Source organism: Piliocolobus tephrosceles, chromosome 14 (genome assembly GCF_002776525.5).
Source record: "Piliocolobus tephrosceles isolate RC106 chromosome 14, ASM277652v3, whole genome shotgun sequence".
Taxonomy (NCBI): Eukaryota; Metazoa; Chordata; class Mammalia; order Primates; family Cercopithecidae; genus Piliocolobus; species Piliocolobus tephrosceles.
The window spans coordinates 44,572,184-44,590,631 of NC_045447.1; the positions used below are offsets into that span (position 1 = coordinate 44,572,184).

The 18,448-nt window shown below is 49.6% G+C and overlaps 1 protein-coding gene across 1 annotated transcript; it reads right to left on the bottom strand.

The window, feature by feature from the left end:
* Positions 1-39: 39 nt before the first annotated feature.
* On the bottom strand, positions 40-17,950 carry NPR2 (natriuretic peptide receptor 2). Its single transcript, XM_023203204.3, has 22 exons — positions 16,459-17,950; positions 15,436-15,641; positions 9,337-9,450; positions 8,909-9,044; positions 8,583-8,677; positions 8,225-8,357; positions 7,915-7,999; positions 7,307-7,427; positions 7,070-7,144; positions 6,787-6,864; positions 6,439-6,543; positions 6,243-6,314; positions 3,999-4,158; positions 3,684-3,839; positions 3,436-3,604; positions 3,130-3,276; positions 2,516-2,639; positions 2,264-2,332; positions 1,052-1,226; positions 882-980; positions 522-613; positions 40-389 (listed from the first exon to the last, which is right to left on the bottom strand). Exons 1-22 carry the CDS (start codon positions 17,123-17,125, stop codon positions 324-326), a joined length of 3,144 nt encoding a protein of 1,047 aa, XP_023058972.1. The 5' UTR covers positions 17,126-17,950; the 3' UTR covers positions 40-323.
* Between the last annotated feature and the right edge of the window lie 498 nt (positions 17,951-18,448).

Sequence of the window (18,448 nt, forward strand, 5' to 3'; positions counted from 1 at the left end):
CCCCACAACCTTTCCTTGGGATTGCCCCATCCCACACTATGACATCAGAACTTTTTTATTATTGTTTTATATTTGACCAAAATATTCTGGTTTAGATACAGATATTTACAGAAAGTAGGGAGGAAGGAGACCAAGCCAGAGTGGGACAGGTATATGTACAGGGCTGAGCTGCAGAGGGCTACAACTTCCATATAAGGTAGGTTTTTTGTGGCTGTTTTCCATTACATATGAGAATGTCCATTTCTGGTGTGTACAGACATGGTGGCCACTGCCCACCCAGGTACCAGCAGCAGGAGACTGTCTGACTTGGGAAGAATGGGGGTTTACAGGAGTCCAGGAGGTCCTTTCCGCTCTCCTAAGAGCCAGTATGTTCGCATCTTTCCTTTTCCCTGGAAGTGGGAGAGTGGACATGATTCAGATGCTTCAGCATTAGTCCCTTTGTCTCCCTCTCTTTCCCCATGATTCCCATAATCACTTTCACCCCTCTTTCCCATGCCTCCCTCCCCATGGCCTGCCATCACCTTCATTTCCACATCCCCCCGTAGCTCTAGCTGGAAGCATCCTAGCTCATCTAGGGCATCCTTGGTGGTAGAGGAGACATGGATCTTCAGCGCTGGGGTGGGTGGGATAGGGAGGATGGTGGAAAGAGGAATCAAAGAAAAGGCAAAGAATTGGTGATACTGTATAGCACCGTGCCCGACCAACCATTCCAGGGAAGCTCCCAGACCTCCCAATGCATATCTATTAGAACCAAAATATGCCCAAGGATGCAACACTAAGGAACTATGGTCTCTCAGATTAAGAGATTGGAGGAACTATGAAAAGAAGAAAATGGCAAGATAAATTGAGGCCAACAGTGGGGTTGAGGGCTAGTGTCTTACCTTGACCATTAGACTCCATTCGAGAAGCAGTGTTCACTGTGTCTCCAAAAAGACAATAACGGGGCATCTTCAGGCCAACAACCCCAGCACAGACTGGCCCTATGAGAAGAAACAGGTTGGGAGAGTCTGGGAAAGGTGGAGACTAGGGCTGAAGTGAGAGTCAGCCTTACCAGTATGGACCCCTATGCGTAGCCTCAGCTGGTCATGGGGTCGGTGGCGGATGCGAAAGGAAGAAACTGCATCTAGTAATGCTAGGGCCATACGAGCAATTTCTGGTGCATGCCGTTGACCATTTCGGCCTGGGAGGCCAGATACCACCATGTAAGCATCCCCAATCGTCTCCACCTGATTGAGAGGGGGATTAAAAGGTCACCTCTATTTGTATCCATGGGAAGGGGAAAGAGTAGAGGGAGACAAGCTGGACACCATGATTAATCATCCTGACATCCTGGAGGCCAGAATATTGACTAGAAAATAAGTGCCATGGTCCTGAGAGTCTAGGAGAGACGAGATGTCAAGGGAATCTTTAAGTCCTCTTTCTCCACCCAGCCCCTGGTGAATACTCAGTAAATATTTGCTGAATGAATGAACACCCTGTCTGCAGCAGGACATGGACAAATAGGCTCTTCCATCAGGAAATGGGAAGCAAGAAAACAGGCTAAACTCAAGAGGACAGAGGCTGGCGAGGAGGTAAAGCAGGCCCAGTGAAATGACCAGACAGCCCAAACTGTCAGAGAGGAGGAAAGCAGGCATTTGATGTTGGTAATTGTACCAAAAGTATGTAAGAGAATGAATGTCATTGTTCTGCCACATGCCAAACAATGTTAGGCACTTTCCATACAACAAATCTATTGTTCCCATCTTACAGATAAAACAACTGAGGCTCAGGGAAATTCTGTTACTTACCTGTAAGGCCACACAGTTAGTAACAAGCCAATATTCAAATTCAGATGATTTTTACTCCCAAGGACAATAAATCCAACTCAATGACTTCAACAAAAAGTTTTACTTTTTAAAATATATTTTCCCTCACCCCACTAAATCAGTCTCAACCCACATCCTATATGATTCTTCCATGTCTGGAGAAGACTGGAGAGAAATGTTGGATAGGCTGTATTTATACTCCAGGGAGATAGAAGCTAAATCTCATGATGGTTCTGATTAGGGAAGCCAAAGAATTCACAAGAAATTTGACTGGAGTGTACAATGACAGTGCTGGAGCTACATCTGTTTACAAAGTACACTCCAGCACCAGGATGCTGGGGCCCCTGGAGGGAAAACTGATCATGGGGTGGGTAAGGTGTGTGGGGTTCAGGGAGACTGGCTTTCAAAGGGGGTCTCTATTAAAGAGTCTTCTATTGAAGAGCCACCCCAGCTCTCACCTTGTAGACATCAAAGTTGTCAATTATGGCATCAAAGCAGGTATACAGGTCATTAAGAAGTGTCACTACCTAAAAGGGATAGAAAAGCAGAGGCCCTGAAACTTGTACCCAACTTTCTAAGAATTCTTAACCCACGAGCCATCACAAGATGTGGGAACTCTAGAACAAACTCTTCTTCCCTGTTATCAGTGAGGCTTCCCCAGGTCCCTACCCACCCAACCCCACCCGCCACCTCTCACCCATGGCTCTCACCTGCATGGGGGTGCTCTCTGCTGACAATGCTGTGAAGCCAACAATGTCACTGAAGTAGATGGTAACACTGTCAAAGGCCTCAGCCTGTACAGTCTCTCCCCGTTTTAACTGCTCTGCCACTGAACTAGGAAGCAAGGGTGCTGTGTGAGCCAAACTCCAAGAGAGTAGGAGCAGAAGAGAGAGGGAAGGTGCATGTGGCTGCAGCAGATATGAGCTGAAACAAGAAAGCTGGGCTTTGCAAGTGGGAGGGAGGAAAGTGGCTGGGAAGACATTACAGTCTAACGCAAGGTAAGGCGCACAAGTGGCGGGGGCTTTTGAGGGGATCCTTGTGCATGGGAGCTGTCTCAAGTTGGGACTGTTTTACATACACTTGCTGAAGCAAGGGCATGGTAGAGCAGTGTTGTAAGAAGGGATGGGAAGCAGCACAGCTGATGCAAGAAGGCAGCACAGCTGATGCAAAGACAGAATGACAGCAACAAATCTATATCCAGGGGGACTCCCTGTGGCCAGCAGCATTCTGAGGGTTGGGAGGCGAGTTCTCAGGTGCCTGATGAGGCAGAGCCCCACAGAGCAGAATCCCAAAGGAAAATTCAGGAAGGGGGACAAAGTCTCACTGGGGTAGAATTTGGTAGAGCAGAGCCTCAGCCTTGCGTTTTTCCTCCAGATAGGCCTGTGTGCGTTCCTCCACCAGCTTCTCCAGGTTATTGGCATACTGTTCCATGCGCAGCAGGAGATTGTCCAATATGCTGGTGCCACCCTCCCTGTGGGGAGGCCAGGATATGGCACTTGCTCTAAGATTCTGAAGACTCCCAGGACTTCCTATCCAACCCACCCTCAGGGTCCCACCTGCCCCACTTCATGCACTAGGACTAATGAGGCTTCTATCCCTGGGAAGCCCCTGCCCCATAATGCCCTCTCACTTGTTAAAGCGTCGAATGAAGCCCTTAATCTGTCCAAAGTCTGGCCGCTCAGCTGGGTCCTGAGCCCAACATCGCTCCATCAGCAAAATTAGCTCTTCATTCAGTTGGGTCCGGTCAATGCTTGGTCGGAAATATGGCCGCTGACCATTTCGTACCTTCTGGACAATCTCTGAGGGTGATCAAAGGTTTGGATGAGGAACTGAGTTCCCCCAGGAAGAAGAGGCTGTGGGTAGTGGATTGACTCTTACCTTTGGGGCTGAGGTCCAGGCCCTCCAAGTAGAAAGGACCACTGCGAAGTGCTATCTCCTGAAGGATGATCCCAAAGCTATAGACATCAGCCTTCTGCATGCCTGTGGTTGGCAAGGGGTTCCCACTGAGCAGTTCTGGGGCAGTCCACAGCTTCTCTGAAAAGAGGAAACAGGCTGGCCAGGTCCCCCAAAATGAGGTACCCCCAAGCCCACCTGGGCTCATCCCTATATTACTGTCACTCCACCTCCCTCTCCCACCATCCCTAGGTGGAAAGAGCAGCAATATATAAAGTGGGTTGTGGGGGTGGGCCTCACTGGCATAGAGGGCATGGCTGTCATCAGGTTCAGCAGTTGATCGGAAGCTGGCCAGGCCATAGTCTGTGATTTTGAGCACAAAACGACTATCCACCACACAGTTGGAGGACTTGAGACTCCCATGCGATGAAATAATGCTGTTGTGGAGAAAGGCCATGCCCTGCAGGGTACAGATCAAGTCATGGGACTGGATCATATCTGGCTTAGAATACCCTCTCTCCATGAGATGGGCGCTGGCTAGCTGTCTACAGATCTTAGGTCCACAAAAATAATAAGCTGATTTTGGAAGGCATCCTTTGCAGCTTCCACTCAAGGAAGCAGGAAGAACAGAAGAGTCATCTCTTCCTGGTATCATAAGCAGGACACAGGCACCCAGCCACCAGGGACAGGGAGAATGCTTAAAAAGATGAATAAGTGGAGCTACCAACGACTACCCTGGAAAGGGCAGTCAATCTTCTGATTAGTGAAGAAAACAGAACTTGGGTAAAGACCAAAATGATATGACACCCATGGTGGCCTCAGATACCTGGCTACTAATTAGAAAGACATGACTTGAGACCCAGGTATCAAGAGTAGCTGGATACACCAAGGAAGACCAGTTGTAAACTCTAATGCATAACCATGTGTAGGTGGGCAAGTCCGGGTAGAGGAGGAATAAGATCTACTAGAGGGAATGCTGGATCAGAGAGAAAGTGCAGAACATCATAAAACAGAAAAACCCGGAAAATGGACAAAATCTGCTAAGCCAGTGCAGAAGCCTAAAACTGCTGGCTCCGTGGGTCCAGAGAGGGAAGAACATTTGCCTCCGAAGAGCTGAAAGACGGCCTTAAAGGCCGGGCTCAGTGGCTCATGCCTGTAATCCCAGCACTTTGGGAGGCCAAGGCTGGCAGATTACTTGAGCCCAGCAGTTCAAGATGAGCCTGGGCAACATGGCAAAACCCCATCTCTACCAAAAATACAAAACTGAGCTGGGCACGGCAGCACACGCTGTGGTTCCAGCTACTCAGGAGGCTAAGGTGGGAGAATCACTTGAGCCCAGGAGGTCGAGGCTGCAGTGAGCAGTGATCTAGCCACTACACTCTAGCCTGGGTAACAGAATAAGACCCAGTCTCAGAAAAAAAGAAAAAGAAAAAAAAGTCTTAATGATGCTCCCCAAAAATGAAACCCTAGGAGCCACCCAAGTCAGTTCAGGTGAGACAGAAAGAGGATACAAGGTTCAATATGCTAATGAAAAACATTTCTGTCTAAATGTTTAGCTCTGGACTTAATTCATAACTCTAATGTCTAATCTCTAATCTCTATGAACTCTTCCTTTTTATTTCTTTTGGTATCAACAAAACTTTTGGGAATCTCTGAAGTTGTGAATTTACTTGTGTGGAAACTGTGCAAAGGATGCCTTCAAAAATCACAGAATTAGGCTTCTGGCTTTGTTGCAAATCACTTTTCCACCAAATCACTATTTTCTCAAGAGTCATGTTTTTCTTATATTTATCATCACACCTCTAGTTGAGCATGACATTGGCTTTACTAATATTTTATCTCTCACTTGATAGCAAATTTTCACACACACAAAAAATACTTTTTAAATAATTTCATGAGAATTTAGGAGAAAACCAAAGCTAGCTTCAAATACAGCATGGGGTGATCCACTGGGATGCTCACTGGCTATGAGACTTATTTCAGAAAACCTGTCCAACTCCTGCAAGATTCTATTTTATGTTCCACAAATCCATGAGCCTCTGAGTCATTTGAACATAGCTGAAACCTAGTATAACAGAAGAGTACCAAAGGTTTTTAGTACAATCTTCCTTGGTTTCTCTTAGTTCTACTAGTAAAAGTTCCTTTTTTAAATTTCAGTTTTCTGAACAAAAGGGCAGACATGCCAAATATTGGTCAGAGAGTAAAATAATGAGAGGAAATATAGGAGATAAATATGTTCAGAGACCCCACTCATTTTATGAGCTTTTGGAGGTAAAAGAGATGATGGAAAGAGACCTGAGATATTTAAGACAGAAAGAAACTCTCTACAGGCACAGGACTCCTTGTGGCAGGTAAAACTCACTCTCCCAGTTATGAGTCCCAGACTCCTTGTTTACCCATTATTACCCCCCCCGCCCCGCCCATGGGAATAAGGGGAGATGAGAGAACAGGACTTTCAGAGGACTAGAAGGAGAAAAACCACAATCAAAGAACAGTGGAAGTGATTTAAAGTGGATGAACTTTTAAGGAGTGGGGAAGACTCACCTTAACAAGGTCATTAATGAGTGAATAACGAAACATCCAGTCCAAGTTGATGCTGTCATTTTCTAGAATATCCTGGTAAGTGACATGGAATAGATTGTCTGTCCTGGTCCCACTAGCTGTCACCTGACATAGAGTCAGTATAACTTTGGGTCTATCCTCCCCACCCCTGCCATAATCTCCTACACCTATCTCTCACCTGTAAACTCCCACGAGGACAATATTCAGTAACAATGCAAATGTTGGGAGGGTCTATGCAGGCTCCAATGAAGCGAGTGAGGTGGTTGAACTGAACATCTCTCATCTGGCAGAAAAAAAAACAATGGTAAGGATAAGAAAATTGGAAGAGTTAAAAATTAGATACAGAAACTTACCACTACATACGAGGACCTTTTTCTTAGTTGTATCTACAATTTTAAAATCATTTATAAATCAACCCCTTGCCCGTCTAGCCAATTTTACTATTTTGTAATAGTAAAGGCTGCTCCCCACTCCTCTTCCCCATCCCTGTTTACCCCTCACCCTCAACCCATCCTCCGTTACATACATGTTTGAGTTCGAACAGAACCTGCCGGGTCAGCTCAATGCGCTTCTTATTCACGTGTTTGATGGCGACAACATTTCCCTGATGGTGGGAGTGAAAGGGGAAAGGAAAATGAATATCAGAAGTTCTGGGTGCAAGGAAATGCTAGAGAGCAGTGGAAGCATCCAGGAGCTCAGCTGGGCACAGAGAGGGGGGTATGAGGGGCAGAGGTGCAGGGGCAGAGGTGGCAGATGGGGATGAGACAAGATGAAATGGTGGGGACCAGAACAAGCAGATGACTGTTCACCTTGAAGTGACCGGTGTTGGCAAAGATCTGGTATTTCCCATGGGCTGTCATGAGCGAGCCGTAACTGGATCCCCGCTGGGGCCAAGGGCAACATGGAGGCGGAAGGATGAAAGGAACATTAGATGATGGTGGTAGTGCAGGGGCTATCATTACAAGCCAATGTGCTGGGAGAGATCCAGGGTAAGAAGGGACAGGAACTCAGAGGGAGGCAGAGGGACAGCTGAGACAAGGGCTCACCAGCGACAGTGTGAGGCGACTGCCTGCACCTTTGTGATAACGCTCTGAGTTGCCAAACTGCAGTTCTTCCCAGCGAATGCGCCACAACATGCTCGCCAGCTCCTTCTCCAGCATCAGCTTTCTGTAAGGACTGCACACCTCAGTTGACCAGCAAGCCAAATCCTGCCACCCCCAAGCCAACAGCAGGGTTGCAGGGGCTTCCCTGCAGCTCCTGAAGCTGCAACTGTTACACTTAAGAGACAGGGCTGGAAGATAAGGCTGCATTCTCGGCATATTGGCACATGCCCTATGCTCACTAACAAACACAGAGATTGGGGGTGAAAGTTCTTTCCTAAAAGAAGACCAATGGAAAATTCACCTTTGATCTTAACCCCACTGAAAAACACTAGTTAGTATATCCAGTCTAGAACCAAAAGTAGAACAAACACCTAGGCTAAAAGACAACTAAAGAGAAAGGCTAGAGAGGAAGACACTGTTGGATCTAAGAAACAACCAGCAAATTAAGAAACCTGCTACCCTATCCCACATTATAGGGACCACCTGGCTTCAGCCAGAGGCTGTGTGGCAGTGGGGGTAGGGAGTAGGTCAGCGGGAAACACAGAACTCACCGGAAAATTAGGAAGCTGGAAACACCAAACATGATGAAGGTGATTCCTGTGCCCAGAGCCACAATTGCCAGAGTTGAAAGTGGAGCTGAAGGGGAGATAGAGACCCTGAGGAAGACTGTGTGTGGACTTGGCAGAATGGAGAATGGGGTGCATAGGTGCATAGACAGATTCCTTGGGAGTAGGAAGAAATGAGGGAGGGATGCAGACGTAAAGGCAGAAGCACAGTTAAGAGTGGAGGGTCAGTAAGGGTGGAGACCACGAATGGAAAGCAAAGGGAGGAAGGCTGCTCCCAGTCCCTGCACACACCCACTTTTATCACAGGATGGGTCGTCCAAGTCAAAGGCACAGGGGGGATTGTCCGAGGGAGGAGCCCCCTTCAGCCAGGGAATAGGCCGTCCCGTCCACCAAATCTGCTTCTCAGCTCCCGAGTAGTGGGCTGCAGGCTGTAAGGAAGCAAAAAGCTGGGCCCACAGGCCTACTCCCACCAGCCTCCTCCCCAGACCCCAGGTGTTTTGCTGCTTTTCTCCCCAGCCTACCACCCAGCCAGGATGCAGCACCAGCAGATAAAACAAGTCCCTCCTCTAGTACTTTTGGTTCTGCCCCCACTGAACCCTTGAAAGCTGGATTTTGCAAGGCCACAGTCTCTTCCCTGCCTCCTCCCCCATCACCTGAAAGTCCCCAGAATCCAGGTCTCCCATGGCCCACAGGACAAAGTCAGTCTCCCGGTCATTGTTCTTGTCCATGACAACCAGTCCAGTTACACCTAAGATAGAAAAGAGTGTCCTTACTGTGAGTTCTACCCTGGGCTCCTCTCCCACTCACCCATGCCTACGGCTCCCTCAGAGTCTGCCCCTCCCTGATCTTGAGGTGTGGGCACCTCTGCCACATTCACTAACCCCCACTAAAGCTGTGGTGACCCTGACATCTGTTTCTTCTTCAGCCCACTCTATTCCTGACATCAGCCCTCAGACCCCCATCGACCCCTCTTCATTACCATGGTATCTTCGTCCCTGCATCTTCTCCACAATTCGAAGTCCATCCTCCCGGGTGCCTCCTTCCTGTATTGTCTCATTCAGGACTTCAGCATATAGCAGGATCCCATCATAGAAGCAGCCAGCGATGAGGTTCATCTGGGGGTGGCAACTTCAGCAGTACTCTCCAAATGTCCTGCAAGGCCCCTTCCCCACTCTCTGGGGTCTCCCTTCTACCTAGTCTCTCTACTGGTTTGCTTTCTCCCTCCTCTCGTTCCTAAAGTGCCATCCCTTCCTAACTACTCCCTAGAGCAAAAGGAAAAATCCTGGATGGAGGTGGGTACTCCCCAAAGTTGGGCTTGCTCCACAGCCAAGACTTGATGCTGAGTTTGGGAGAGAAGCCCTTCCCCAAAGCCTGGCCTGATTCTCAGGAAGGGAGAGATCTACTTACCAGGGAAGGGCCCAGCTCCACACCAAAGTCTTCCCGGGCTCTTATCAGCAGACGATTCTGAAATTCCTGATACTCAGGATTTGGGGGTTCTCGGTATGTGATCACCAATACAGTCTGTACCAGCAGCATATGGGGAAGAGTGAACAGGATTCAAGATAGGCATTAGGGGAAGAGAAGATGCAGGACAGGGAAACTTGGTAAAATACACACAATATAAAATATACATGGGTGTGTCTGAAGACTTTGAAAGGGTTACTAACCTCTGTGTGTGTGTGTGTGTGTGTTGTGTTTCATACATCTGGGAAGAGGGAGTGTCAAGATAGGACTGGTTCTGGGGAGGTGAAAACTGGAAAATAATAGTCAACCCCATCCCCAAAGCCCAGCCCAACATCTTCCAGAGCTCCCTTCCAGCATCCAGGTTCCCACCAGGCCACCACAGCTCACATTGCTCCTCTGTCCCATGCTTTCTGGGTATCTGCTCATGACCAAGGACAACACCCACCAACAGCTCCTCTCTGAGGTGTTAATCACTGTTAATGTCATCAGTAAAATACTGACATTGTCATTTGGGCCACTTGAACACAGTGTCTCTGCCCAGTGAATTAAGAGAGATTTCAGGCCGTATGACAACTGAGGGAAATCCTTTGAGACAGTTATTCCACCTGTGAAAAGCTGTGTGCTCATCCATTTAACGTGTGGACCACCTACCACAAACAGCACTGTCCTGCTCACTGAGTAACAGATGTGTCACAGTCACATGCCCACACACATTTCACAGGTAAGCAAATGACACATGTGATCTCAGCCATGCACACATCTCACTGGTGCATGAGTCAGCATCTCTGTCTCTCACCAAAGTGCCTGCTTGGCTCCCATTAGTCTCACACGTTTCTCCTGCCTGAGCTGCTGGACCTCCCAGCCTCAGGCCCTGCCTCAGGCCACATAGTCACTGAGACCAATCTCTGCTCCAACAGGAAACTGGCATCACAACTTCAAGGAAAGACTTCAGTTCAATATATTTTGTGAAGCGTGACTTTGTGAAATGATAATTTAAAATCTGGTCATTTCTCCCAGTTTTGTTTATTCTGTCATTGAAAGTACACGTGGACCATAGAGATACGCTGCACTAGACACATCACATATGGCCTATTATGTATCAATTCATTTCAGATAGGAAATAATAAGGTCGATTTCTAATATGCATTCATTACATTAGACTGCAGCTTGCCTCAAGATATCATTATTCTTACTAGAGCATTTGGCTGCCTGATTACACACTTCTAATATTCTCCCAGTCTCAGGTAAAATTTTTTCAAAAAGACAAGGGAGGCCGGGCGCAGTGGCTCACGCCTGTAATCCCAGCACTTTAGGGGGCTGAGGTGGGTGGATCACCTGAGGTCGGGAGTTCGAGACCAGCCTGACCAACATGGAGAAACTCCGTCTCTACTAAAAATACAAAAATTAGCCGGGCGTGGTGGCACATGCCCGTAATCCCAGTTACTCGGGAGGTTGAGGCAGGAGAATCACTTGAACCTGGGGGGCGGAGGTTGTGGTGAGCCGAGATCATGCCATTACATTCCAGCCTGGGCAACAAGAGCAAAACTCCGTCTCAAAAAAAAAAAAAAAAAAGACAAGGGAACTGAGGAAAGGGTTGAAACAGTTCATTCAGTAGCACCTGTTCCAAGAATTAAAGAAAGAAGTAGAATATTTTTGACAAGCAATATAAAATGTCAGGAAAAGGCAGGGTGTGGTGGCTCACGCCTGTAATCCCAGCACTTTGGGAGGCCGAGGTGGGCAGATCACGAGGTCAGGAGATCGAGATCATCCTGGCTAACACGGTGAAACCCCGTCTCTACTAAAAATACAAAAAATTAGCTGGGCATGGTGGCGGGCACCTGTAGTTCCAGCTACTCGGGAGACTGAGGCAGGAGAATGGTGTGAACCCGGGAGGCGGAGCTTGCAGTGAGCCAAGATCGTGCCACTGCACTCCAGCCTGGGCGACAGCGAGAGTCCATATCAAAAAAAAAGGAAAAGAGCGAGAAAAGATCAGGTTCAACACAATTTATATTTCAATAAAGGCCGATGAAAAGTTTTTAACATATTTTTAACACAATTCTCTAGGTTGGCTGGTTTGCTAGGCTAGCAGTTATCAAACTTTTTGGTCTCATAATCACTTTGCACTCTTAAAAATTATTAAGGACCCCCAAATAAAGTTTATTTATGTGGACCATACCTATCAATATTGACCATCTTAGAAATTAAAACTGATAAATTTTGAAAATGCAAGAACACACAAGTACACCTTCTACAGCTGTCCAAGTGATGACATCATCATGCCATGTAACTTCTGAAAAACTTCACTACACAATCACAAAAGAACAAGCATGACAGGCAGATAAGATCTTAGTATTATTTTTAAATAGTTTTGACCCCATGGTCCCCCTAAACTGCTATGCTAGAACTATTTTTGCTGTGGTTACTAGTTATAGTTGTAGTACCAAAAGACAAAAATGAAAAAACAAACCAAAAAAACCCAACCTCAAACAATTTCTGGGTTTGCTCAGGTGCTTGAGATTGTTTAGATTGTTTAGGATAATTGTGTCCCATTTCACAGTGGACCCCAGGTGGAAAAAACAAGCAAAGGCCACCACAAACGGGTGCAGTGGTGGGTGGGTGCCAGCAACACACCTAGGAAATGTGCACCATCAGGAGGCACCTGCCTCTACCTGCGGACTCGCCCACTGAGACCTGCCCTGGCCACAGCAGGAGGGTGGTCAACAGTGGCCTGACAAGACGAGTGATCTCCAAGCCCTTGGTTTAGTGCTTTCTTCCATTCTTGCCACTGGTGCTCCCTGCATGTAACCCAATATCATGCTGGTCATGTAGGTTGTGACCTATGCCTGGGTTTCTAACCCTGCAGTCCTCCATTGACCAGCCTGGGCCTCTGGATCCTCAGAGCCTGGTCATCGCTTATTTAGTTCCACTCAATCTTTTCTTCCCTATCCTGGTTGATCACCTAGTTTACATTACTTGCCAGCTCTACTCCTGTCTAGATGAATCCCTCATCCTATCCTCCTCTCCCCAACACACACCTAATTCAATTCAGCAAATATGTGTTAAACACCTACTACATACTAGACATATGGAATATGAAGATAAGCATGATCCCTGCCCTGGAGCAGCTAGATCTAAATGGGACAGAAAAATCGTATCAACATACTTGATTTCAGAGCTGTCTCCCCAGCAGCCAGTATCAATACAGCATGAGCTAGGGCCTTTCCTTGAGCATGATACCCTCCTGGAAAAGCTGTGGGCATCTGTGTCAAGGCCTCCTTTCCTCTATTGCCACCTTTTCTAGGCTGGCCTGGTCTGGGACCTCAGAGGGCCAGTGTCTCTGGGAGAAGGGCTCTGTGCTCTTTCATCCTTGCTTGGCTGGAGCTAACTGCCCGACTTCCTTCAGCCCCTCCCCTGCTTCCACACTGGAAGGTGGGGGGGAGAGGCGGGGCACCTCATCACCCCTCAGCCCCACCTACCCAAAGCCTTGACCTTCCCGTCAGCATATTCCTGGCTGCCTAGTTCCCTTCGCTTGTGTTGCAGCAAAGGCTCCCTCTTTATTTCTGTCTGAATAATGCCCACAGTGAGGGGGAGAACTGAGAGTTAATTGATATAACTGATTATTGGATGACTAGATCCCTCCTCTCCCTACCCTTAATGCTGGGGACCCTTGGCTGGCCAATAATTCTCACAGAAGAAAGCGAGGCTTTTCTTCCACAAATAGAATACAGCCAGCAAGGCGCAGTGGCTCATGCCTGTAATCCCAGCACTTTGAGAGGCCAAGGCAAGAAGATCATTTGAGCCCAGCAATTTGAGACCAGCCTGGGCAATATGACAAGACCCCATCTCCACAAAAAATAAAAAATTAGATGGGTGTGGTGGCATATGCCTGTAGTCCCAACAACTCGGGAGGCTGAGGTGGGAGGATTGCTTCAGGCTGGAAGGTCAAGACTGCAGTGAGCAGCTGTGATCATACCACTGAACTCCAACCTGGGCAACGGTGTTGACTCAAAAAGAAAAAGGATATCACCAGGAAGATTATGGAGAGCTCCCATCTGAGAGGGCCACAGATCTTCTGAAGTCCACACCAGCTGAGGTATAATCCCCTCGTTCTTCTCTTCATAGCACTCTATTCCTTTCCTCTTTATGTTTTAGTAACACATCATAATATGTTTCTACATTTGTATTTATTTGCTTACTTGTTTACTGCCTGCCCATCCTACCAAATGTAAACTCCAAAAAAGCAGGAACTAAATCTGTTATGCTCTCCCTTGTATACCAGTACCTAGCACAGTGACTGGACATGATAGGTGCTCAGTAAATACTAATGAAATGAGTCAGCCTTCAAATAAATCAAATACTGACTGAATAATATGGGTAGTTCTATCATAGATGGAGTTAAGCAAAAGAGTAGGAAATTCAGTCCCACTTAGGGATTCTGGGATCATTTCCTAGAAGGGAAAATAACTGGTATGAGTCTTAAAGAATATGGAAGCATTACCCAGACAAATGTGAGAAGATTGTTTTAGGAAAACATTATAGCATAAACAAAACCTGTCCTGCCACTGCCCATATTCAAGTGTGACAGTCACAGACTCATTCTTAGGCATGTAAACAGCTATGTCATTCACAGTCAGACACACACTCGTCAGTCGCAACCAAATATATAATCACAGCCACATAAAACCTTACTCACTGGAGAAGAATGGCCACCCAGGTCCAGCCCTTATACACAGCTACTTAGAACCAAATAATCCCAGAGTTTAAAGGACCTTATGGTTATCCCATAAGCCACCTCCAATCCTTCTTGGTAAAAAGGAGGGATATGGATAAATACATGGGAAACACTTATATGAGGGAAGGAAGAGCATTCCAGACAAAAGGAAAAAGAACATAAAGGCATAGGGGCAGGAAGGCTCTGGGGTTGGGGGAACTCAGAGAGGCCTGGTGGGCTGCAGTTCTCAGCATGAGGGTACCAGGAGGTAAAACTGAAAAAGTGGTTTGAGAACAGACTGTAGAAGGTCTTAAATGTCACAGTAAGGAGTCGGGATTTTATTCTCTAAAACGCAAGTCACTGAAAGTTTTGAGCAGGAGTGAAATGAACAGAGTCATGCCAACATTCCCCACAAATTTTCTGAAATCTGAAATGTGTTTCTTTCCATTCCTGCTATCATCACACTAGTTCAAGCATATCACCTCACCCCCTTCTAACCTGTTACAGTTGGTCTCACTGCCCCAGGTCTCCCTCTCTTCTAATCCTGAATTCTGTCACTACTGTATATTTATCTCCACCAAAAAAAAAAAAAAAAAAAAAAGTCAAGGACCCCAAATTCAAGTCCTAGTGCATTAAGACTTAGAGCTCTCCTTAATCTGATTATAGCTTTGCAACTTTATTTCCTGTATCTCCTTTAAGTGAACCCCTCATTCTTGTCAGGTCAGTATCTTCTTGGTCTCTCAAACACGCCTATTCCTATCTTTTTCTCTTTGCTCAGGATGCCTGGATCTCCTCTCCCACTCTAACTATGAATATGACATCTATCATTAAAGTCACAATAGGGTCTCACTTCCTGTATAAAAGCCTTCCCTAAACACAGCCCACATTGACTCTTCCTCCTCTGAGCCACTAAAGTTCTTAGTGTCTGTTCCAGGACACATAATCATATCCTTTCTCAAACTTTGTCTAACTGTACCAGAACGATGCCTCACCTCTCCATAAAGAGTGGAAGCCCACCCAAGGGTAGGATCAAATCTTTTCCTGAACTTTTCTCCCCCACAATATAGCCTACTACTGGCACTTAGGAAAGTCAGTGTTTTAGGATTTTGGAGGCAGCCAAAGTCAGTCTTGGCAGCAAGCACACTAAGAGTCACAAAAGTAGAGAAGTAAGAAAGGGTGACACTAGACTCAGAACGCTTCTGTTCATTTTACTCCTGCGGCTCACAATTCCTCCCTGGTTCGTAGGGTTTCTGCGGGGTCTTGTGAGAGATAGGGAATTTCCAACGAAGCACCTCTTCCCCCTCCTCCTTCAGATTTGGCTCAAATGATACCTGAAAGGCCTCTCTGAGGGCCTGGGCCTGTTCCCGGGTGCGATTGTCCTGCCAGGGCCGGCCTGTAGCACGTGTGGGGCCTGCACGGAGACTCTCCCCAAAGACATCCAGGTAAAAGAAGACATAATCCCCATTGGTCAGATTCTCCCTCTGGGCCTGAAGCAGGATCTCATGCAGCATCTCCAGAGGGCCGCAGATATACACAACTGGGAGCAGGTACATGACAGAGGAGCACCCTGAGAAGGTATCCAGGTCCCCCACACAGCCCCCTCTCTGAATCACTAGGATGTCCCTCTTCAGCAAGAAAGAGAGTGCCCTAACCTATCAACCCCAAAGCAGATGCTCCACAGCCCGCACCCCTTGGAGTCCACCATAAGTACCCTGGGACCATATGGACCATCTGGCAGAAGTCAGAGCCTGTCCAGACCCCAGAGGAGCTGTCACTCTCAAGCCCCTCCCTTTCCCAGAGCTTCCCTTGCTGCTCCCCACCCAACCTGCCTCACTCCCTGACTCTTCCCTGCCCTTCCCTGGGCTCAAAGGCACCGACAGCACAGATTTCTCAGCATGAGCTTTACCTGTCTTTCCCAAATCTGCTGAGCCTTGAGCCCGTTCATGGAGCCCTCACTATTTTTACACCACCAAGGGGTCTTGGCACCCAGTCTGGGTGGTAGCTCTCATCACAGACAGGGCACATTTCAGAGTGGCCATCAATCACATTCACTACTCTAGGGCGCATACATTGCTCCTGAAACTCAATATCCCCTCATTTTCACATTCCACCTTGATACAAGCTTCACCCCTCATGCTCTCTTTTGCCTTGTTTGCATCTGCCTAGGGTGTCCACAAGCTCCCATCATGAAGCCTTGGCCCTCTCACAGGTGCTCTGTCCACGTGTGCTTCTTGATCCCAACCACCACATACAGCTGCTCAATGCCTATCTCCATCTACAGTTCCCCAGTGCTGAGCTTTAGGGACACAGCAACCCTCCTCCCCTGACCCTAAAATAGCCCGGGCCACACTCACTGCGCCCGTTGGCCCGGATGAAGTGGGTGGCCTGCTCAGGGCCCCCTGGCTCTCGGGCATACACCTGGTGCTGCACACTGAGGTTGCTGCCCTGCAGGGCCTCAAAGACGCCCTCGATGGTGAAGTAGTGAGGCCGGTCATCTGTGCGAGCATCCAGGTACAGCAAGGCAGCACGGGCAGTCCAATTGAAGTGCCCGTGTAGTGTCACCACAAACTCACCCAGCTTGGGAGCAGAGGGGCCAGTGCGAACCAGGGTACGATAATGGTCATTCTTAGCCGAAAAACCAGAGGCCACAGCACCCGCAGTCAGCAGGGGAAGGCGCCAATGGGAGGCAAAGCGGGCCACAGAGGCAGCAGGGTACACGCAACCGGGGCCTAACAGCAGGTCGGGGTCATGGTACAGCTTGAGGTCCACAGCGCTCAGTGGTGCCAGGTACTCAGAACAGGCGCCTTCCAGTTCGGAGCTGACAAACCGCAGGTCCACGGGCAGTGCCCGGCCCAGCGCCTCCACAGCTAGTGCCACAGCGGGTCCCACCCGTGGCCAGGCCCAGGCATAGCTCAGGTTGTGTTCTGGCAGCACCACCGCCAGCGTCAGGTTCCGCGCCCCGGGAGGACGCACCCCACCTGCCAGGGCTGCCACCAACAGCAGGAGTGATGGCAGCGCCATGGGGATAAAGCAGCAGCCCCACCGCCCCCAGAACTTGGGGCTGCTCTGGCCTACAGGGGAGACACGAACACCCCCCAGCCTGGAGCCTGGGGAAGAAGGCCAGGAAGAGAAGGAGGAGTAGGCTAGGTAGGCTGGGATGCAGAAGGTGCTGGGGGCCAGGGAGAGGACAGGGAAATGGGAGGAAGGTGGGGGGCGGGCAAGGAGTGGGCTACCAGCCTAAGGCAAGGACTGGGGGCTGAGAGCAGGGTGGCAGGGGGAGGGAGGCACCGAGGAGTCCTGCGGCCGGGATGGGGACAGTGAGAGGTGAAGTAGCCTGATGAATCCAAAGCTGAGAAGGAAAAGGGGATCTGGGACTGGGATGGGGTGGGGGTGGGGGGCGGGTGGTACAAAGAAACGGCCTGGGGGAACCTCACAGCTGAAAGGGCCGGGAAAGCAGGAGGGCGCTGCGACACATAGGACCAAGGGGGTAAGGTGGGAGGGTGCCCGCGCCGCGGAAGGACGGACTGGGATCATGGGCAGGCGGGGAGCGAAGCGAGGCCTGGGCCGGAGGGCAGGGGAAGGCAGGGGTAAATCTCCCTGTGAAGGCTTCTTCCGAAGCTCCTGCTTGGACTAACGGGCCCGGGCGCTGGTCCCATCCGGAGCTACGGCGGCCCCGCCCGTGTCCCCGCTCCTCTCTGCTCCGCTTCTCCTGGGCCCCGGCGACCGGCGCTGCCCGGCGCTTCCTCCCGCCCCCCGCCTGGGCCCCGCGCGCGCCGCTCGTCCGGGTCAGGTCGCCTCGGCCCGGCCCGTCTCCGCTCGCTGCGCCGGCGGCCGAGTGCGACTCCCCCGGGCAGGCCGCCCGCCCCCGCCCCTCCCCCGCTGCCCCTCCTCCTCCCTCCCGGCCCCACCCTCCGGCGCCGGCTGCCTTCCCCCACCCCCCACCCGGGCGCCCGGGACCGCCAGGTCCCAAACCCACCCCAGTGAGCACTTGGGGGCTCCGCACCAAGGCCTCGCCGACCAGCAGGATTCCTGGGCGCTCCCTCACTCTCAGGGCCTACCCCGGTCTCCCCCACGCCCCTGGTCCCCCCGCCACCTCTCCTTCCATCTCACACACGCCGGCGACCCCAGGGTTTGTCCTCTCCCCCTCGCTTAGCCAGCTCTTCTTGGGTCTCCCCTGTGAACTCCCTGAGTCCCTCAGTGGCTCCAGTCTCCAGGAAGCTGTCGAGGATCCCCAGAAGTGTGGTGTCCTCACCAGCCCCCCCACCTAGCAAACCATAGCGCCCTCCCGACGGCAGTGCAGCTTACTCCACCCGGGACCATGCCCGCTCCCTGGACGGGCCCCTC